We start from the raw sequence: 23,552 nt of genomic DNA on the forward strand, positions 1-23,552 counted from the left end.
TCCCATCCAGTTATGCCTTGAAAAACATTCAATGGCAATTTAGGGGTTTACGATATTCAGATGTAAAATAAATCAATGCTTATTTTCAAATATGGTACCCAGCTCCAATCTGTGGGCCTCAACTCCTGCAGAGCGATCGACTAGGTGGCCTGGCTCAGAACCTTCTTGTCCCCATTTAGGCCAAGAAAGAGAGAAGCTTGCAGCTGGCTTCAGCAACTCACTTTTCCAGGCCTTGACTTCTGTGTTGTTCTCTAGGTAGTTCAAACTATATTTCTAATTTTTCTCTGTTCACAGGCTGTAAACCGGACTCCAGCTCTGGCTCCCTAACTTTCTGGCTCCATGGACCTATAGTCTGATCTATTGGGAGAAATTCTTAAATTGTTTAGCTTATGAACATGGAGGAAGTATGACCTGTAATCCAATTAATTCCTCCTTGTGGGGAAGATGGGTAGTAAGAGGCAGAAACAATCAGGCCCCAGGTCATGGAGACAAGATAAAATATCAGATGCTTGCATCAACCAAAATGGTAAAATTTATGGCATATCTGAAAAATGCCAATATTTGCAGCTACACAATCAGGAGGTCTTAATTAAGATGAATGGGACAATTCAGAGCTACTATTTCAGGCTTCTTGTTAACACAGGAAGACAACACTGGATCTATTTATACCAGTGGTTCTCAGACTTCTCACATAGCAAGCCTCTGAGTGTGATCCCTCCTTATAAATTAAAAACACTTTTAATATATTTAACACCATTATAAATGCTGGAGGCAAAGCGGGGTTTGGGGTGGAGGCTGACAGCTCGCAACCCCCCATGTAAGAACCTCACGACCCCCTGAGGGGTTCTGACCCCCAGTTTGAGAACCCCTGATTTACACCCTATAGACATTCTCAAGACTATCTCAGCAACTATGGGTATGTCTACACTGTATTAAAAAACCTGAGGCACTGAGTCTCAGAGCCAGAGTCAGCTGACTCAGGTTTGTGGAGCTTGGGCTGAGGCACATCTCTTTCACAGGGTCTCTGTGCCCAGACTCCAACCCAAGCCTGAATACCTACACACGGGGTGGGCAAACTTTTTGGGCCGAGGGCCACATCTGGGTGGGGAAATTGTATGCAGGGCTGGGGCAGGAGGTTGGGGTGCGGGAGGGAGTGTGCGGTGCGGGAGGGGGTGCAGGCTGCAGGAAGGGGCTCAGGGCAAGGGATTGGGGCAGAGGAGGGGTGCAGGATGTATGAGGGGGCTCAGGGAAGGGGGCTGGGGTGCAGAAGGGATGCAGAGTCCAGGAGGGGGCTCAGGGCAGGAGTGCAGAGGGGTGCGGACTGCAGGAGGGGGCTTAGGCCAGCGGGTTAGGATGCGGCAGGGTACTCAGGGCAGGGGGTTGGGGTGCACAGGGGTGCAGGGTGCAGCAGGAAGCTCAGGGCAGGGAGGAAGGGTGAGGGGTGTACGAGGGGACTCAGGGTAGGGAGTTGGGGGGTGAGGGGCAGGAAGGGTTTGGGCTCTGGCCCGGCGCCGCTTACCTAAAGTGGCTCCAGGGTGGCAGCGGCATGCACCAGGGCCAGGGCAGGCTCCCTGCATGCCTGCCCTGTCCTCAGCCCCACGCTGCTCCAGAAAGCGCTGTGTCCCCAGGGGGAGGGAGGACGGAGGGCTCTGCGCGCGCTGCCCTTGCCAGGCCTCCAGGTACCTCCCCTGAAGCTCCCATTGGCCAGGAACTGCAGCCAATGGAAGCTGTGTGGGGGGGGTGCCTGGAGACAATGCACAGAGCCCTCTGCCCCCTCACTGGGGGCCGCAGGGAAGTGGTGCCGGCTGTTTCTGAGAGCGGCACGGGGCCCACGGCGCCACGGGGGGTAATACCGTGGACCAGATCCAAAGTCCTGAGGGGCCGGATCCAGCCCATGGGCCATAGTTTGCCCATCCCTAATCTACACTGTACTGTTATAGCCCCATAGCTGAGCCAGCTTACCTTGGCTAGCCATGAGTCTCATCACATTGTAGACATATTCTTTATAAGGTGTTTTTTTTGTTTTTTTTAAATGAAAGCTTACTTTTGAGAAGTGCAGAATACTTGGAGATCTGGTTACTCCTAATCTCAATCATCAGACTGATCATTTTAAATTATGTTAATTTATCAAAATCGTAAAATTTTATAAGCTATAAAGATGGAATTTGGTGCCGTGCATTAAGACACATAATGCATCTGAATTTTAAGCAGGACTGGATAAATTCCTCACTAAATTTTCATCTTAGTTTGCAAGTCTCAATGTTCTTAAAAAAAAAACCCAAAAAACAATTTCTTTCACATAGAAACTGAGTACACTGGATCTGGAAACTTTCAGAGATGGTAAATGCTTTTACTAACAAATGCCACCTCAAAGATTTAGCTAATAATTGGTCATTCAAAATTTTAAGGCAACCTCTTGCTATCACCAGCATTATTATTTGCTGCTCTGATAATTCATCAAAGACCATTTATACCATATGAAACAGCTGGAGAGAAGTTACAGTACTTATTTCATTATTATCTATTGGTAACATTGTAACATTTTTTTAATTTTGCTGACTGAATCAGACATTAGAATGGAGGACTTAAATCACAGAAACAACAATAAATTGCCAAAGTTATTATTGGTGATCTACATATTGTTGCTGACTGAGTTTGTCACATTTTTTATTTGTGCTATCATGCTGAAACCATTGCTTTTTAATATGACAAAATGTTACAGCTAGCATAACTATCTGCAGAAAAGAAGAGTAAAGGGAGATTTGATAGCAGCCTTCAACTACCTGAAGGGGGGTTCCAAAGAGGATAGAGCTAGGCTGTTCTCAGTGGTGACAGATGACAGAACAAGGAACAATGGTCTCCAGTGCAGTTGGGGAGGTCTAGGTTGGATATTAGGAAAAGCTATTTCACTAGAAGGGTGGTGAAGCACTGGAAGGGGTTACCTAGGGAGGTGGTGAAATCTATCCTTAGAGGTTTTTAAGGCCCAGCTTGACAAAGTCCTGGCTGGGATGATTAAGTTGGTGTTGGTCCTGCTTTGAGCAGGGGATTGCACTAGATGACCGTCTGAGGTCTCTTCCAACTCTACTCTAATCTTCTATGATTCTCTCTGTCTGATTATAAACATGAGGGCCAACAAAGTGAAGTACCACAAACTTTCAAGTATAGTTAGTGCTAATGAGAAATGCCAAGAGACAGCCTTCTGCCCTTAGTTGCTCACAAGAACACAGAGCTTGTATCCAAAATATAGACCCAAATCTTCCTCACTACGATCAAGAATTTGCAGTGATAGGAAAAAAAAAATTGATCAAGCCACACCTGATAATTTACTTTAAACAATTCTAAATCTTTACAGTGTTCATTGTTTTACGTGTCATTAATGAGAGGGAATAATTTCTGAATTATAATAATCATAAGTCTTATTTTCATATTATGAAAATGAGGATGTCAATAACTTTTAGAAAGGCTAATAAAGATATTTCAATACATTCAGTGTCTGTTTCTAAAAAATTTATATTTTTTGAAAAAAAGAAAACGCTGATACTGATAATAAAGGACAAGAAATTGCTTAGCACTGCATTATCTGGTGCCACACAGGCCTCATCTCAGCAGAAATGGTATTTTGACAGCCAATGTTCGTTAGAGAGAGAAACTGTAAATATTAGTGTGGATAATCATGGAACTTACTTCAATTGACTGAGATTGCCCATCATGGGGATGAGGTGATCTTGGATAAATATCAAGAAGGTGAGGTGGGTCATCAGTATGTATTCTTCTAATATGTTGTTTAAGAACTTCCTTATAGTTAAATGTATCAAAATTGGTCTTCCACAGTAATACCTGTAAATCAAGCATCAACCTTATTAAAACTGAATAGTTTTTTAAATAAGGAAAATAACTATCCAAAAGGAAAACTACAAGAACTTGATTTTCAAAAAATAATGGTGCAAATCTTCTGCTCTCCAAATTGCAATACAATAGCTATGTGCAATTTCCATAAAGAACCTACAATATCATTTTAAAGGCAAAAACACTGTTTAAAATAATAAAGGTTCAATGTTATGAATTTTACTTTCAGCATATTCTAATATCCAAACCATAACTGTTTAGTGATATTCTGTTGATTACAGTTAAAAATACAAGCACCTCAAAATTTGTAACAGAAAAAAAAAACCCTAACAAGACTTGGCAATATAAGGTTTTGGACTTTGAACTGAAATATAAATATAAGGGTTTGTCCCCTGACAAACCTATGCTTGCAGAAGATAAAGAAATGTTAACGAATTATAGCATATGCTCCAGACCCCACCCCAATTCTAATAGATTAAAGAATAAAACAGGGTAACATACTTATACTGAACTAGAAAATGAAGGATTGTTAAATAAGATTAAGAGCTTTGATATAGCTATATTTTACTAATTTGTAATGATGAATAATTAATTATAGATAAGCTAACACTTAGGTCAAGTCCTTGACTGGTATGAGTGTGGTTTTGTCAATTCTTTGATATAAAATTGCTGAATTGTTTAAGATGATGTTATTTGCTGTCAAGATAAGTAATGTATTGTGTTGGAAGATGCAAGTAAGAGGTACACAATCATGTAATGATAAATAAAAACCCCTTTTTCTGGGAAGATCCAGGAACATGGTGACACAGAACAACATGATCCAGAACCTGCAAAACTATCCAGAAAAATGCAGAAGTTGGGTAACTGAAGCTTACTCATATGTAATGTATTGGTACATATAAAAATTGAACAGGCGATGTGCTAATGTGCTACGGCCAATTGGATAAAATGAAGTAATTTGGAACACAGAAAGGTACAAAAGACCTAAGTGAACAAGGTCCAAACTGTAGAAACACTGAACCAGAAACAGAAGTACAGGACTAAAGGACCAGACTAGGAGATCAGAGGAGGCAATGACCATCATGGAAGATGAAAGGACTTCCCAGGGCCCCAGAACATGGTAACTTGGGTTGTTTACCAATTCTGTCTTCTCTGTTATTACTGCATGGCATAAATATAGGTTCAGACACTGTAAGTAACAATGATTTTGTCAAATTTTATAAAGGGAAAAAATTGATTAAGCCTAAACCACCACCATATTTGGTAAATTGTTCCAATAGTTAATTCCATCACAGTTAAAAAAAATCACTTTATTTTTAATCTGAATTTTTCCTAGCTTCAACTTCCAATCATTTGATCTTGTTATATGGATCTGCGCTATACTGAAGAACCCTCTATTATCAAATTTCCATTCCCCGTGTAAGTACTATTGTCAAGTCATCTCAACCTTCTTTTTGATAAGCCAAACAGATTGAGCTCCTTAAGTATTTTCTTATAGACACGTTTTCCAATCCTTCAGTTAGTAGACGGATCTTCTCTGAGCCCTCTGATTTTTCAACATCCTTCTTGAATTTTGGACACCAGAACTAGACACCATAGTCTATCAGCCGTCCCACCTGAGCCAAATACAAAGTAAATAGAGCTGCTCAGTTTCTATTCAATATCCCCTCATTCATGCATCCGAGAATTGTGTTAGCCCTTTGGCCAAAGCACCATACTAGGAACTCATGTTGCCCTGATTATCCACCATGATTCTAAAGTCCTTTTCGGAATCACTGCTTCTCAGGGTAGAGTCTCCCAACCTGTAAGTATGACCTACATTCTTTGTTTCTATATGTGACCTTACATTTGGCCATACTGAAATGCATTTTTGATTGCTTGGTAAACTGGACACAATCTAGATTACCTGTACCAGTGACCTGTCCTCTTCATTATTTACCACTCACCTAATCTTTGTGTAACCTGTAAATTTTATTAGTAGGATTTTATGTTTTCTTACAGGTCATTGATAAAAATTAAATACCTTAGACCAAGAATCAATCCCTTCAAATCCCCACTAGAAACACAACTCAATGATGATTCCCCATTTACAATTACATTTTGAGACCCATCAGTTACTCAGTTTTTAATCCATTTAATATGGGCCATGTTAATTTTGTATTGTTCTAGTGTTTTTTTTAATTGAAATGTCATGCAGTACCAAATCAAATGTCTGTTTCCTTTAAATTTCTTTAGTGGAAGGACTCCATGTAGGACTATAGGCCTAGTTTTGGCCTCAATGAGATATTGTTTTAAGTTGGATTTAGATATTAGCATGAGTGATAGGCCCAAAGCATTTGACCAAAAAGAATGAGATCACAAGAAAGGAGGATTGTTAAAGATGTAATGACCCATGCAATACTAGTGTTATCTTATTTAAGGTTTAGGTTGAAGTAACAGAAATGAAGAAAACATGGTCAATTGGGTGCTAGGTCCAGGGCTCAGCCCAAAAATTCCTTTCCTTGGCTTTAGCTAAGGTCCAATTACCAGCAATGACATCACTTGTTTATTATAGTATATAAAAATCAGGGTTTTTTTTTTTTTAGGAATGAATGTCTTCATGAGAGCTTTTCCTTACCCCTCTGGAATCACACCATGATGAGAAGGTATCACCCAGGGCCTGATTCTGTTGTAAGTATTTTGGCCAATGCTTATAACTGAATTGTTAGTAAGATACAGCGTATAAGTGTGTATATAGTTATATTGTTATTTTTGATATAACCAACACCAAATGAACTCTGGAATACGAAAGAAATGTTTGCGTGGAAAAAGAATCCTGGCAAACCTTGATAAATCTATTGGGGAAATTATTTCCAACATGCCAGTTTGAACAAAATCTGACAATTATGTAGCCTCTCTTCAAATTAAGAAAGATTGGTATGGAGAAGACACAATATAGTGCTCTGTTCACATGTTCATTTTATAGCTTCTTGACTAGCTCCTCAAAAGTTATTTGTTGGAGTCATGACAGAGACCAGGGAAACTGTACTAAAATGTTTGTGGGGAGGAAATTACAATAACTGTGTGTATAGCAGGAAAAGAAAAAAAAGGGTTCATGGAAATTCAGTAACGTTAACTATTTGACTACTCCCTTGACTGGGAGCTTTCACAGAACATGCCCTTTTCAGAGACAGGTAGGGTACAGAGAATGCGCTCATCACTTATTAATTCTTGGAAGAAAGTCTGACGTAGTTTTTGGGCAGTTCAACCTTTACTCTATTGCCAAATAACTGGACTGTTATTGTTACTTTTGACTATTAAAAATCTGCATTACACGATTGTTTCAAGTCTCACCTCTTCCATACTGCTGCTTCTTGAGTGGAAATCTAAAGTGTCAACTGTACAAAACATTTAAAGAAAAAAAAACAAAAACTCTGGTCCTAGAAGGTTACACATTCCTTATGGAATTGTTCGCTATCATGGCCTCTCGGGGTGGCCTCTCGAGGGGCCTCAGCTTCACCTAACTGCCTCCCCCCATTAACTTGCTGTCAGTGAGGTCAGTGTTTGCACCCATACATTTCTTAAAGCCTGTCACTTCCTAGGTGTGTGTCTCTGCTAGTCTCCTGGCTGTTTTCTTGGAGGCAACCTGGTGCAAGGCTGTCACCACTTTGCTACCCCAGGCCTTTCTGCCTCCCCTTCTTTCTCTGCCCTCTTCTCTTTATAGCAGACCCTATTTCCTTTATTGGCTGCAGCTGTGGGTGCCTGCCTCCATCATTGGTAGGTCTGGCAGCTGCAAGGGGTTGTGATCAAGATGCTTGCTTGTAAAAAGGAGGGACTCTCCTCCCTGCTCTGTCTATGTTCAGTACAGGGTTTGTAGACCCTGTTACATTCCTCCTTTCATCTCTGTGGGTGACCACTCAATTTACCTACGCCATTTCCTCTTCTCACTGGACAGAATTTGGTTAACACTGTTCATGTGAATAACTATAGCCTGCTACTCTTAAAAAAAGAAAAATGAAAGGTCCCATGGTCTGTTGTGCCAAATTTTAAAGATTAAGATATATTAATGTAAACTGTAGCAAAATACACAGGGCACCAAGAAAATGATAACTGGCTAGAATTATGAATGGGAAAGAAAGAGAGCTCTTTGAAAGGTAAATAAAAACAGGGTAAAATAGGATTGACAGAGAGACTTTATACATTTTCGAGAGCAATAGCCAACATGATATGGAGTATGTTCCTATGGAAAATCTTCACAAAAATGTCATGTAATAACAATACCACCAAAATAAAAAAGCATGTGATATGCAGGATTCTCTTGCATCAAATTAGGTGCTCCCTTAAGAACTGAAAATATCTACAATGCAGAGATTTATGTGAAAGTTAAAAAATATTTAAAAAAAAAAACCTTTAATACAACAAGAGATGCCAATACTGTAACACAGAATAGCTTGAAGACAGACAGCTATAAAGAAAATACTATGTAATGTGGGCGGCGGGGGAGGGAAGGTGAGGATTTCAAGATGCGCAAAAGCATCACTCAACCATGCTTCTTAAGCATTTTAAAAGGAAAGAAAAAATCCAAAACAAATTCCAATTTAAACCTCCATATAGACTGGAAATGTAAGCAAGTGACATCTGATTGAGCTTTATCTATTCCATGTAATTGGACAAAATAATCCACTTCATAACGACAAATTTTGGAAGACATTTTTGTTCTATTGTCTTTACATAAAGTAGCCTTTTCAACAGATGACAAATGTTACTAGATCTCCTAAGGAATTACTACAGGGAAATCTGTGTCCTTTATGTCCATCAACTGTGCTACTAACTGTAGCTATTTACTAAAAAGTCTTAATAATTACCTCCAGACATCCCCTAAAATGAATACATTTAGTGTAGAGATTATTAGAGAAGCACTATAGCAGTTCCAGAAAGTTGAGTTGAGATTTCAGCTTAGACCAGGAATTAAAAACCTCTTTTGAGAATTATAGAGCGGTCACTGGCTGGCCAGTGCAACCTCCCTGGGCTGAGCATAGTTGAGCAGTCTCTTTCTCTCTGGTGCCCGCATCCTTGCTCACTCTGAGACTGAGGTAGCTTGCACCCCTTTTTATGACTCAGCCCTCCAGTCGGGTCATCTATAGTCCTATCCCTTCCAGAGTAATAAAGACTCCAATAAAGCAGAAGTCTAATGACCTGGCAGCCCCACTGTAGGTTTGATAACTTTGGAGGATCAGTGTGGGAACCCAGGCCTTCCCTCTTCTCTGGGTTCTGGCCCAGGGACTCTTATTAAGCATCTAGAGTGCTTCCATAGACTCCCTGCTGTTTCCCTGTGCCACTTCCTGCTGTCAGGCTGATGCAAGAGGCTGCATGCTGCCAGCGTGTCCAAGGGGACTGTCCCCTTGAGTTCTTTGTCTGCGTGCAGCCCCTTGCACCATGAGCCTTCTCCAACTGTTTGGGAAGTCTCTTTAAATTCTTTTTCCTGGGAGTTCTCCTCCCTGTTCTGTTCTCTTTTATTCTGGAGGCTCTTCTTGCCAAGAACAGCCATTTATCTCAACTCAGCTTAGTCACAGCTTGGGAAGTAACTGTTCTGCCCATTCACCCCTTCCTGGCTGTTACAGTGGAGGGTTTATATGCCCCTCACAGAATAATGTACTGTATCCTCCGTAGAACAGCATTTATTCTTTTTAGTAAGAAACACACTCCTCAGAATTTCCATGTAAATCTGTTAATTAGTTTATTAATTATAATTATTTTACAATGAGCCCTTTAAGAATTGTTTTTGCTAAATCTGTTTTGGCTCCTTAATGCAAATAAAATTCCTAGTAATTTTTCAGATCTGAAGTCTGACTCACTTCTCATGTGCAGCAAAATGTAAGGTATAGGCTACTTTAATTTTTTTTTTAATTAACATTGTTATTTTTAACCATTTCTACTCCCATTGAAATAATGGAGTATTTTTGTCATTGAATAAATGCTCAAGAGGCTGTAGATTAAAATGTTTCTATCCTTCATGGTTGTGAAGAGCATCCAAGAGATGCAAAGTGCCCTATTCATCATCTTGAGATGTATGGATAAATAAAGTGTTGTGTTCCTTGACAGGTAAATTCATAAGAACTTTGTACCTTTTGAAGACTATTAAGCTTACCATAACAATTTCACTATACGACTATTTGGTGTGCTTTTTTCACCTCCAAACTGCAGTCTTTAATTAGCACATAATAAAGTGAAAAAGTATTTGCACAAATTTGGTAAGATTTCCTCCTTTTATGCTCAAATATTTTAGTTGTTACATCTAGCTTCATTTTCATAATGATTTCATTTATTGACCACGTGTCTTTCTGCAAATTTTTTCCACGTCAAGTTTCAATCTTTTTTACTAGCAAAATCCTCCAGCATCAATATCCTTGCTTCAGTTAGAATTAATTTCTCTCCAATATTTGCCAGTCTTTTGATTGCTGTTGCAGATTCATTGTCATGTCAGCAGTTCTTTTATTTCCTTTGAGTTTCCCCAACTTATTTCTAGAAAAGGTGCCACGTGAAGCTACATCTCTGGTTCTTTGCAACTGATTGCACTTACGTAAGACAGTAGTGTCTTCTTTCTAATACCACCTGAGTCTTTAGTTTGAATTTTATTCCTTCGAGCTGTGTTTTCTATTAGTTGTTGAGTAAAATGCCACCCTTTTCTTCCCCCAACAAAATATGAAACATGTTTGTAGTAACTCCCCGGAGTGTCACTTCCACAAAGCTGTTCTCTGTGCCTACATCATGGGCTCCCAAAACATATTTTGTTCTTTTTTTGTTGTTGCCACCTAATACTGAGGAAGCATTTTACAGACTATAAAGTTCTAATCCAAGTGCTAAATGATTTCTATCTTCCTTAATTGTGCCCCTTTATTCTTTTATGATGTAAAGACCTGGAGAACCGGCTCTAAGACCAGATATGGTGGCATTTCATAGTGACCAGATTTACCCACAGTGGCACAACCTACTGCACCCACAGTTGAGATAAGGATTAATTATATGACTCACTGGTTTAATAAAACTTATTTTGCCTGGAATTATTAAACTGATACTCTATATGAAATCTAGTGCTTTGGCTAATTTAAACTGGCAGAACAATAATCTAAACAGATTTTACCCCATCTCAGTCCAAATTTTCTAATATCTCATTAATTTGTGCACTAACAGACTAGGTACCTTCCTCTAATTAGAAGGGACAACCTAGCAAACAGAGCATGTATGTAGATATATATATCCTCTGTGCATATCATCAAAATCATCATCTTTAATCAAAGCACACTAGTAACAGCAAAATTACTTTCCTGCTGTGCACTTCTGAATAGAAGAGATTTGTCTGAATTACTGTATTATGATCCACATTGTTTCCCTGAACTTGAATCATTACTTCTGATGTCTTTCTTATGATATAGGACTCATAAAATACAAATTGAGTGCAGTCCTGTTTTTTTATGGTAATACTCAGTTGGAACTGGTGACTGTAAAAATGTAATTTTATTACACAAAACAAAAATAAGATATCGCAAATTAAACTTGTACTAGAAACAATTACTAAAAACATGAAAAATGGATCAAATAAGTCTACTGTAATTCTCATGTTTCAAAACACTATTTAACTCATTCACTCGCTGTAATAAATACTGAAAGAATAATTGTTTTATATAGAAATTCAAGTTTTTAAACAAACCTGTGCATCAGCTCCACCTGATGCAAATTTTTCCCCACCTTTGGAAAAGGCCACAGAAAGCACAGGTCCCTGTAAAATTAAAAGCAAGTTCAGTAATATGCTAAAATAATTTATTTCTATTACAGTCTCTCTCTTTACATTGAAATATAGATAGTCATCTATTGTTCAACAGAACTCCAGAACTGCAACAACTTTCTAAGGCTAATGAATAAGATAGACAAAGTGGATGAGGTAATATTTTTATTGGACTACCTTCTGTTCATGAAATAGACAAGCTTTCAACTTTCTGAAGAGGAGGAGCTCTGTACAGCTTGAAAGCTGGTCCCTTTCACCAACAGAAATTGGTTCACTAAAAGATATTACCTCACTCACCTTGTCGCTCTAATATCCTGGGACTAACATGGCTACAACAACACTGCAAACAATTAATGAGATATAGTCCAATTGCAATGATGATTTCTACAAAATTAAAGTTGAGTGAAAGATGACTACTACAAATCACAGGAAAATATTAGGTCATGATTATTGCCGTATTACTTATTATTTTAAACAATACTGTATTTCCCATATCTATTTTACTTTATATTTACTTTATTATATATTTGATATTTTTATCATAAATAATTCAATCAGAAAGTAGGGCTTGCTGCATATTAGGGAGGAAGAAAGAAAAGGAAAGTGGTGATAGGAGGTTCTTGTTAAGACTGTCACACACTCCTCCGTTAACTACAGAAGGTTTATACAGCACATGTACTTATCTATTAGATGATTAGTTGTTCATCTGCAAATGACTGAAGAACATAACCCTCTTGATTTCAGATATTAATTCAGTATGAAAACTGTTACACAGCACTAAGCACATACACTGTAGTGGCATGACTGTCACGTAAAGTCATGCAATTTCAGTCAACTTGTGAGAAGCTGCATTACTGCAAGAGTTTGTTTTCCATTGAAAATGTCATGCACTGGCAAATAACTGCCATCATTAGTGCACTATGCAAGTGTATTATTTCTCCTCTAATGAAGTTATTAAACATATTGATATGATAAAATCTACTAACATTTCAGTTAAAAAAAGAACTACTAAGTACTACTATACCTTGTGTCCATGAAGCGTATATATAAGTCTTCCTTCTAAGAGATCCATAATTTTAAGGGTACCATCAGCAGAAGCAGTGATGAGATAGTTACCAGAAGGATGGAATGATACACAATTAACTCCTCCTCTGTGAACTAATTCACAAGAGACAAAATTCAGATGTTGATACTAACTATTGAAAATAAAAATCTACGTTTCTTATAGTAGTTGCTTTCTAGTGCTCAAAACAATAATCAACTCCCATTATTACTGAGAGAAAAGAAAAACAAATGTGAAAGAAAGCAGTTACTCAGTTCCATGCCAATACAACAGAAAAATTACAAAATGAAGAAAAATTCTGAGATGCTAAAGTAATTAATGCTTTTATTAAAATAAAGGATGCAGACTTGTTTGCTTTCCAATTAGCAGGGGGAATTAATTTAAATTCATTTAAAAAGATATTAATTTAACAAAGAGAAAATATACCTCTACCTCAATATAATACTGTCCTTGGGAGCCAAAAAAAAAAATCTTACTGCGTTATAGGTGAAACCGTGTTATATTGAACTTGCTTTGATCCACCAGAGTGCACAGCCCTGCCCCCCCAGAGCACTACTTTACCGCGTTATATTCAAATTCGTGTTGTATCGGGTGGCGTTATATCGAGGTAGCGGTGTATCTGAGTATAATTGCAGCTTGATTACAGAAAGCATTCATGGTGTAGGAGGAGCTTTGTTGACATCATGTATTAAATTTATCAAGAGACACAAAGAATCCAGACACTAACATATAGCATGTTAAAAATCATAATATTAAAGAGTTTGACAAACCAAAAAATATAAAGCAATTCAAAGCAAAGGCTATTTTCTGTGGTTAATTTCATACTGTTAAACCTAAACTCCTTATGATCACATACCGGTGAGTGTGTTTTCTGGTACCTAGACCCAATAACATGAGCTTAGGATGAAAAGAAAGCCTTAGCATTGAATGTCCCATCTTTTATTGGCCAAACTCAGATGGTTAAGCTGACTTTCACATGGGGATTTTTAAAATAAAATAAATATGAATTCTTAAGATTATAGCAACTTCTCAGAGTCTGTGAAATTATAGGACAGTTTCAAAGGAACCAAGTTGATATACGTTGCAGTTTTTAACTCAAATGGCATTCTCCTGAAAGCTAAAAAGGTAGATAATATGTAATATTGAGTCACTAAAACATATAAAAAAGACATATTTAATAAATATTAAATGTTTACATTATTGTTTTCTGTACTGTCAGTTTCTGTTCTTGGAGAAGAGGGACCGAGTGATATTAATCACACTGTCACATCCTGATGTAGCAAAATACTTCGGCATATAGCTAACTTCAATGGGACTATGCACAGGCTTAAAGTTAAACATATGCTTAAACATGTGCTTCACTGGATCAGGGCCCTAGTCAATCAGGGCTGGATCTTGTGAGATGCAGAGCACATTCATCTCCTATTGACTTTCCTTGGATCCTACTGACTTTAAACCAACTGTAGCTGGACAATCAGCAAATCGTACGACCTGCCCATTACCGAGTGGCAACAGACACTGAATGGAGCCCATCCTCCTATTCGGTCATAAGGATGGTGGCCCAGACATAAAAAAACAGATTAAGAATGTCCTTTCCTTGCCCCAATAAACAAAAGTATCACAGTAACTATAGCTCTTTTTAATATTTTTTAAAATTTGGCTATTTGGTGGAAAATATTAGTCTTTGCTACAAGCTAATGGCTTGGTGAATTTCAATATACAAATGGGTAGCAGCTATATTTAATAGTACAAAAAACAGAAAAAAGTTGTTTTATACTAAACTCCACTCACAAAAAAGTCTCTTTGAGCAGTCATGCCACTATAAAAACTCAAAATTATGACTTTTAAGGAAAAATTGTTTTTGGAGGAAGAAAAGGAAATGTCTGTATTTTAGCTGTTTTCTAAACATTTGAAAATAGATTTAGGGCATGTCTACACTACTAAGTTAAGTCAATGTAATGTAAGTCGACACACAGACACTGCAGTAAATAAGTCGGTCGATTGTATCCGTGGAGTGCATCCTCACTAGCAGCGCTTGCACTGATGCACAGAGTAGTGCACCACAGGTAGCTATCCTACAGTGTAACTAGCTGCAGGGGGTTATGAGAAGGGCTTGCAACACCTCATGGGACCAAAACATTGTCACAGGGAGGAATGCAAACATGGCTTCGGCCTCCCATGATCCCGCTTCCTCCATCCCTCCCCTGATATCAACGGCAAACAACCCATATTTTCTTGTGTCTTTTTTCGAAAGCCTGGCTTAGGCACACGTATGCAATAGCCAGAGAAGCAGGGACCTCGCTCAGATGTGCATTATTGTTGTGAGCATTACAAACACCTTGTGCCTTATCCTGCAGTATTTCCAGAGCCGAGACAGGAGCCACAGCGCGGAACATTGCAATGTCATTCAAGCAGCCCAGCTGCAAGCCATAGAAAGAAACAATTCCCGGTTACTTCTGGCAGTCATAGAGCAGCTGAGCACAAGTGGAACGCCGTTTCTGGTCCTGGGAAACAAGAACTGACTGTTGGGATTGCTTTGTTATGCGGCTATGACATGATGAACTTTGGCTACAGAACTTTCAGATGTGGAAGGTCACCTTCCAGGAACTTTGTGCAGAGCTTTCCCCAGCCCTGAAATGCAGCAACACCAAAATGAGACATGCTCTGACAGTGGAGAAGCGAGCAGTGATCGCTCTGTGGAAGCTTACAGTGCCAGACTGCTACCAGAGTTGCTAAATCCTCTGTGGGAGCTGTTGTGATCCAAGTGTGCAGGGCCATTAATCAACTTTTGCTAAGAAGGGTCATGACTGTGGGCAACGTGCGGGACATAGTGGATGGTTTTGAACGGTGGGGCGATAGAATGCATATCCTTATCTTAGCACCAGACCACTTAGTAACTGTTAGGGATACTTTTCAATGGTGTTGCAAATACGGGTGGATCACAGGGGGCGTGTAACCATCATCAAGGTGGGATAGTCAGGAAAGGTGCATGACATGCGCATCTATAGGAACACAAGTCTGTTCAGAAAGATGCAAGCAGGAACCTCCTTTCCAGATCACAAAATAACTACTGATGACATTGAAACACCAATAGTGAACCTGGGAGACCCAGCCTACCTCTTGCTCCCATGGTTCATGAAGCCATACAGTGGCCACGTGGACAGCAGTAAGGAATGGTTCAACAATAGGCGGAGCAAGTGCAGACTGGTGGTGGAATGTGCCTTTGGCCATTTAAAGGGTCACTGGCGCAGTTTGGTTACTAGGTTAGACCTCAGTGAAAGCAATATCCCTATTATTATCATCACTGCCTGCTGTGCGCTCCATAATATCTGGGAGGCAAAGGGAGAGACGTTTCTGCAGGGGTGGGGCATGGAGACAGATAGGTTCACAGCTAATTTTGAACACCCAGATACCAGGGCAAAAAGAAGAGTCCAGCAAGGAGCTCTGCATCTCCAGGAGGGTTTGAAAACCTGTTTCAGTAATGAACCACAGTAATGTGCACCACTTATCTGCGTTGTGCCTTCCCATACAATCTCCTAGTTGCATCAGTTTCCCTGTACCGCCCTCCCGCTCCTAAGTCCCCACAATTGGAATAAAGAGCATTTCATTCTTGAAACATTGATTTTTATTGCACAAGCATAAAGAAATTGAAAGACCAGGAAAATAATTTAACCTTGGGCAAACAATGTGATAAAATTGGGAAGGAAGAAACCAAGTCAGCTTGCCTGTGAAAGCACAGTAGTCTTGCCATCAAAGATCTTTGAATGGCTACCGTTTGTTCTTAGTACCTTCTCCCAGAGTTGAGTGAAAAGGATACTGAACTTCCCCCTCACCCAACCTCCTGGAACGTTTTGGGGAGGGGGCTTGGGAACAGGGCGATGCTTGCAGGCAGTTTTGCAGGGGCTGCAAAGGGAGTCTAGCCTCAAGGTGTTTTTCTTGAAGCTCAACCAGATGCCTCAACATGTCTGATTGGTCCTTCATAATCTGCATCTCATTCTGCATGCCACCCTCATGCTCCTGGGATGCTCTCCATATCCATGTCCAGTTTTTCAGACAATGAAATACTCCAGGCTCTTAGCGCCATGTCAGCGGTCCCAGAGGCATTCATTATCTCACTGAACATGTCATCACGTGTTCTCTTTTTCCACCTTCTAATCTGTGAAAGCCTCTCTGCTGGTGTGGAGGATGTGCTGAAGGACAAGCTTTCCACTGTAAGGCACGCAAAGCACAAGGAAACCATTGTCAGTGCATACCATGGGTCTAGTGCAAGGTTGCTATTTAAAAATCACTCCCTTATTACACTCAAGTTCAAGCCAGAACATAATCAGAATCCTTAGCTATTCAATGAACCGATTTGCTGTTTCAACCATGGTGAGCACGGCTCAGTGGCTTGGGCGCAGGCCCGGTGCTGCAACTTGTGGGAAATCCACATTGGGAGCACATGTGGACCATGACCCTACCCCCTAGCAACATGGATGTAGCTTTGAGACCAGGGACCAGCGTTAAGCCTCCAAAATTGTGGTCTTTGTCCAAGGAGGAGGGGCAGGGGTTTGTGGCCACAAGAGAGCACAGAAGCCCACTCCCCACTTCTCTTAATGCTGCTGGTAATAGTCATCCTGGATTTGCAGAATGTGAGGTCAGCACCGATCCCTGCAACAAAACCACCAGCATGTTAAAGGAAGTGTGGCTGAGGGGCCCAAAAGTCACATGGGTGGTGGATCACATGCTCTAATATTTGCAGTACGAGCACTCGTAATGAAAACTTCCACCATCTCCCCAGGTGACCTTATGTGATATCAGTCTCCTGAAGGAAACAGAGGTGGCAAGAGAGCAGATGTTGCAAGCGTTTGTGAACGGACCCAGTCCTTACATGCTATGCTGTGTATCGCAGTGCCAGCAGAGTTAATACTGGAGTGCCATGGGAAAGTGTCATACCGTGGTAGAAGAAATTAGGCAGCCCTCCCCGGAAAGTTTCCTAGAGATCTCCATTGAGGATTCCCAGGCCATTCCTGTGCACACAGTCTTTTCCGGAGGGCACTCTCTATGTAGCTGGAGCAGCCACTGTGAAGCAGATATCCACTGCACCTCACTTTTTCATAAGATTAAACAAAATATAAGAGCATGTAACCCCTACAGTTTGATTGGAATTGCATACAAACTAGAGGTGCCTTCCCTGGCATCACGCTCAGCCACCATATTGTCCTGTGACTGGCTGGGCTCCGAGGTTAAAAATAGCTCCTGGTTCTCAAGGTAAATGGATCCACTGCTTGCCTGTCTCCCATTCTCCTCCTCTTCCTTGTCCAGAGTGTCCTCCTCGTTGTTGCCTGAGGTAGCCCAGGACTCAGACTCCTGGGAGGTATCCACTTGATGTTTGGGGGTAGTGATGGGGTTGCCGTTGAGAATCTCATGCAGCTCATTGTAGAAGCGGCATGTCTGTGATGCAGAACCAGAACGACTGTTTGTCTCCCTTGTCTTCTGGTATGCCTGCCAAGTTCTTTGATTTTTACACGGAACTCCTGCATGTCCCTGCTGTAGCCCCTCTCTCCCATGCCCTGTGCAGTCTTTGCGTAGATGATTACGCTTCTTTGGCTGGATCGGAGCTGTGCCCGCACAGACTCTTCTCCCCACAGACCAATAAGATCCACCACCTCCTGTGCACGCCAGGCTGGAGTGTGTGTGAGGTATTGAGTCGCCATGATCAGCTGGACTGGCAAGCTCTCCATGCTGATCAAACAGGAAATAGGAATTCAAAAGTTCTAACAAGGGAGGGACTGTTTCCTGTGTACCTGGCTCCTGTGCAGCGGAGTTGAAAATGATCTCCAGAGCAGTCACAGCAGAGCATCATGGGACACTTCCTGGAGACCAATTCAGTCAACTTATACAACACTGTGTCTACACTGCCTCTCTGTTGACCCATCAACATTGAATTAAGCACTATGCCTCTCACGGAGGTGGAGTAATTAAATCGATGTCACAGATGAGTTAGGTCAGAGGAAGAAACCTGGTAGTATTGACGCATATATTATTAGGTCAATGTAAGGTGGCTTCCATCTACCTAAATTTGTAGTGTAAACCAGCCATTAGTAGGAAACTGATATTCTATAAATATTGAATTATTCTATTAATCACAGATGTGTATGTTTTCTAAAAGCAGCAAAGAGTCCTTTGGCACCTTACAGATTAACAGATGGATGCTAGAAGAGGGCCTCATCCTCCCTGATTGAACTAACCTCGTTATCTCTAGCATGCTTCTTGCTTGCATATATATACCTGCCCCTGGAAATTTCCACTACATGCATCCGATGAAGTCGGTATTCACTCATGAAAGCTCATGCTCCAATACGTCTGTTAGTCTACAACATGCCACAGAACTCTTTGCTGCTTTTACAGATCCAGATTAACAGGGCTATCCCTCTGATACTATGTTTTCTAAAACTTTCATACTGTAATATACTGAAATACTGTAACATATTGAAAATCAAAAGGAGGAAGACGAAGAAAAATAACACCTACTTAATAAGATTCACGGATTGTCACTGTAGACTAGAATGTCTGCAGAGTCAACACAAAACTGGAAATAGCTACAAACATGACTGACGACCCTTTTTGTTTAGAATATCACCAGGTTAAATTATCACTGAGTTTCGCGGTCTGTTACCATCCAATTTTTAAGTTCTCAGCCACTCTGACTTTACTAATTATAGCTGTGCAGTACAGCTATAGTAAAGCATGTGTCTATGGTACGCCAAGAGACCTACACCATTGTGATATCAGAGGTAACTCAACCAACTGCCACCCTTACACATGGTGTTCAACTTTTTTTTCCATTTGCAGACATCTAAAAAATTTTTGGTGTGGATCCCTTTGGAAATTTTAGATATTGTCTGTGGACCCTGAAAGGTTTGGGGACCACAGGCTGAAAACCACTGCATTACAACTAATTTTTATGCAACACTTTAATTGGTTGTATGAGGAAGACTGCACAGAAGGTGGATTAGTTGGCCCAACTGCCAGTTTTTCAAAACCACTTACAGAACAACACAACCAACACACACACACCCCGTCACAGCAGCACACACTGCTCATTTGCCACCTGCACAAAATCGACACAAATCTTCCAGGACTGTCACTCTGTCTGTATAAAAAGAACAGGAGTACTTGTGGCACCTTAGAGACTAAGGCCTGGTCTACACTGGCGGGGGGAGGGGGGGTCGATCTAAGGTACGCAACTTCAGTTACGTGAATAGCGTGGCTGAAGTCGAAGTACCTTAGCTCGAATTACTTACCCGTCCTCACGGCGCGGGATCGACGTCCGCGGCTCCCCCATCGACTCCGCTACCGCCACTCGCTCCGGTGGAGTTCCGGAGTCGACGGGAGCGCGTTCGGGGTTCGATATATCGCGTCTAGATGAGATCCGATATATCGAACTCTGAGAAATCGATTGCTACCCGCCGATCCGGCAGGTAGTGAAGACGTACCCTAACAAATTTATTTGAGCATAAGCTTTTGTGGGTGACAGCCCTAAAGCCTAGCATGTCTGGTGAATCACTGAAGTGAAACAGCTAGAACCATGGCTGATGGCTCTTTTTTATTTGGAATATCATGAAGTTCAAGCATCAGTGGGGCTGTCAGAACCAGATGGAATGCTGGAGTCCAAAGGTTCCATGGTGGTTGGAATGTGACAGTTGATCAGAGAAAGTGGGAGTAACAGCTATGTGGGGTAACAAGGAGATGGTTGTGCTGCCAACCAAGGGGCTGCTCTGTGTACAAACTTTGGGGAACATGTACAAACAGCAACATTGCTCCCTGCAACACAACACATGGAAACAAGAGCCCTTTTTAATCAGCTTTTTGACACACACATTTAGGAATTTCACCCATGCAACAGGATGAGCTTTCAGCTTCTAATTCAGAATTTTTATTTAGAACAGTATCCCCCATCATGCATCTGTCTCCTCCCCATATCTCCAGTCTTTCCTAAATTTGTAGACTAGAACTTGAAATTCAGAGTATTATTTCAACGTAACATGAAAACTACTTGAACGTTAATTTTCATGCCATTTATTTCTCCCACATTTTGCCTTATTTGAATAATAATAATACTTATCTTTTCATAACTATTTTCCAGAGCACTTTTCAAATGTTAACTATTACTTGCAACACCTATATGGAAAGCCAAACACTGAAAGGATAAGTAACTTGTCCAAGACCAGAGAACTACTCAGCGGCATAATTTGCATTAAAAGACAGAAGTCCCATGCTCTAACTCCCAATCTCACGCTCTAACCACTGGACCACACTTTCTCAGAGTAAGCTGTTAATAAGCAACATCTGTTATTAAGCAACAACTTTCTTATAGCTGTTTATTGTCATTGAGGAGTCTAGCGCATGTGTCACTTTCGCAATGGCCAGGTAGAAGATTCTGCATTAAAAACTAGAAAACAGCATTTGTCTTCAAATCCAAGAGGCAGTGGGATTTCCTGCCAAGAAAACCTCACAAGTCAACTCTTAAACTGAATGAAATAAACCTTGTGTGGCCACTTTATAATTCCATTTTGGGCATAATTTCATCAGTCTTCTCTCAAGGAGAATTAGCGGAAGGGAAAAGGAAAAGTATTCTCAGCAGTATAAAATGAGATCAAGGTACACTAAAATGTAAATAAAGGATAGTTAAGGGAATATTATTTCTTAATGTTACAAGATATTTTATTGCTTCCATTTTAAAGAAATTCTAATATAATTTAATTTATAATATAATTATAGAAGAATTAAGTAAACAGGTTTAGTTACCATGAGCTATGTAAGCTTTTACCTCGGTAATGCTGCAGCAACTTGTTCATTCGAATATCCCAGAGCTTCACTGTATGATTAGAACCTGCAGAAACTACACACGTACCACTTGGATTGAAATCAACGTAGTTTGCAAACCTAGATGGAAATCATGAAAATAGATTTAATGAGTTTTGCTGTTTTAACAGCAATAGCTATAATTCAAGAGAATTAATAAGCACGTAAGAACAGCTATACTGGGTTAGATGAATGATCCATCTAGTCCAGTATCCTTTCTTCCAACAGTGGCCAGTGCCAGAAGCTTCAGAGGGAATGAACAGAACAGATCAATCATCAAGTGATCCATGCCATCATCTACTCCCAACTTCTGGCAATCAGAGGTTTGGGACACCCAAACCATGGGGTTGCATCCCTGACCATCCTGGCTGAGAGCCATTGATGGACCTATCCTCCATGAACATATCTAATTCTTTTTTCAACCTAGCTCTATTTTGGCCCTCACAACACCCCCTGGCAACAAGTTCCACAGGTTGACTGTACATTGTGTGAAGAAGCACTTCTGTGTGTGTAAACCTCCTATGAATTTCACTGGGTTCCCCCAGTTCTTGTGTTATGTGAAGGGAAGGTTACACTCTCCTATTAACTTTCTCCACACCACTCATAATTTTATAGAGCTCTATCATATTCCGTGTTAGTTGTCTCTTTTCTAAGATGACTAGTCCTAGTCTCTCCTCATATGGAAGCTGTTCCATACCCCTAATAGTTTTTGTTGCCTTTTTCTGTACTTTTTCCAATTCTAATATATCCTTTTTGAGCTGGAGCAATCAGAACTGCATGTGATATTTAAGTTGTGGGCATACCACAGATTTATACAGTGGCATTAAGATATTTTCTGTCTTATTATCTATCCCTTTCCTAATTGCTCCTAACATCCTGTTAGCTTTTTAAAAAAAAAAAAAAAAGCTTCCGCTGCACATTGAGCAGATGTTTTCAGAACACTATCCACTATGACTCCAAGACCTCTTTCTTGAGTGGCAATAGCTAATTTAGAGCCCATCATTTTGCATGTATAATTTGGATTATGTTTTCCCACGTGCATTACTTTGCATTTATTTACATTGATTTTCATCTGCCATTTTGTTGCCCAGTCATCCAGTTTGGCAAGATCCCTTTGTAATTCTTCGCAGTAGCTTTGGACTTAAGTATCTTGAGTAATTTTGTATCATCTACAAACTTTGCCAGCTGACTGTTCACCCTTTTCCAAATCATTCATGAATATGATGAACAGCACTGGTCCCAGTACAGATCCCTGGGGGACACTGCTGTTTACTTCTCTCCACAGTGAAACCTGACTATTTATTTATACTCTTTTTTTCCTCCTGTCTTTTAATCAGTTACTGATCCATGAGAGGACCTTCCCTCTTATCCCATGACTGCTTACTTTACTTAAGAGCCTTTGGTGAGGGACCTTGTCAAAGGCTTTCTGAATGTCAAAGTACACTATTATCCACTATTCTCATTCTTGTCCACATGCTTGTTGAACCCCCTCAAAGAATTCTAATAGATTGGTGAGGCATGATTTCCCTTTACAAAAGCCAGGTTGACTTTTTCCAACATATTTTATTTACCTATGTATCTGATAATTAATTCTGTTCTTGATTATAGTTTCAACCAATTTGTGTGGTACTGAAGTTAGGCTTACAAGCCTGTAACTGCCAGGAACACCTATGGAATCTTTTTAAAAAATTGGATGATAGCTAGTATGCTGCCAGTCATCTGGCACAGAAACAGATTTAAATGATAGATTACATAACACAGTTAGTAGTTTTGCAATTTCATATTTGAATTTCTTCAGAATTCTTTGTTGAATACCATCTAGTCCTGGTGATAGGATGTTAAATTTAATTACATTACAGGTACTATTATTGAGTGGTTCAGACATATGCACCTCTTGGATCAGATTCTGTCCTCCACTTAGGACTAAATCAAGAATTGCCTCTCCCCTGGTGGGTTCCAGGACTTAGTTACTCCAAGCAGTCATTATATGGTGATTTGCCACCTGGTAATTTGGGTTCTTCACATTCATCTAGT

The 23,552-nt window shown here is 40.2% G+C and overlaps 1 protein-coding gene across 6 annotated transcripts in view; it reads right to left on the reverse strand.

Moving 5' to 3' along the window:
* The window catches only part of POC1B (POC1 centriolar protein B), a 148,919-nt gene that overhangs the window by 108,686 nt on the left and 16,681 nt on the right, over nt 1-23,552 (reverse strand). For all 6 annotated transcript variants that reach the window (XM_044980371.1, XM_044980361.1, XM_044980387.1 and 3 more), the window contains exons 6-9: nt 21,484-21,599; nt 12,633-12,766; nt 11,534-11,602; nt 3,685-3,837 (exon numbers count right to left, since the gene is read on the reverse strand). In XM_044980371.1, the coding sequence (XP_044836306.1) occupies nt 3,685-3,837; nt 11,534-11,602; nt 12,633-12,766; nt 21,484-21,599 (472 nt within the window). The remainder of the gene's footprint in view (nt 1-3,684; nt 3,838-11,533; nt 11,603-12,632; nt 12,767-21,483; nt 21,600-23,552) is intronic.

The sequence above is a fragment of the Mauremys mutica genome, chromosome 1 (genome assembly GCF_020497125.1).
Source record: "Mauremys mutica isolate MM-2020 ecotype Southern chromosome 1, ASM2049712v1, whole genome shotgun sequence".
NCBI lineage: Eukaryota > Metazoa > Chordata > Testudines > Geoemydidae > Mauremys > Mauremys mutica.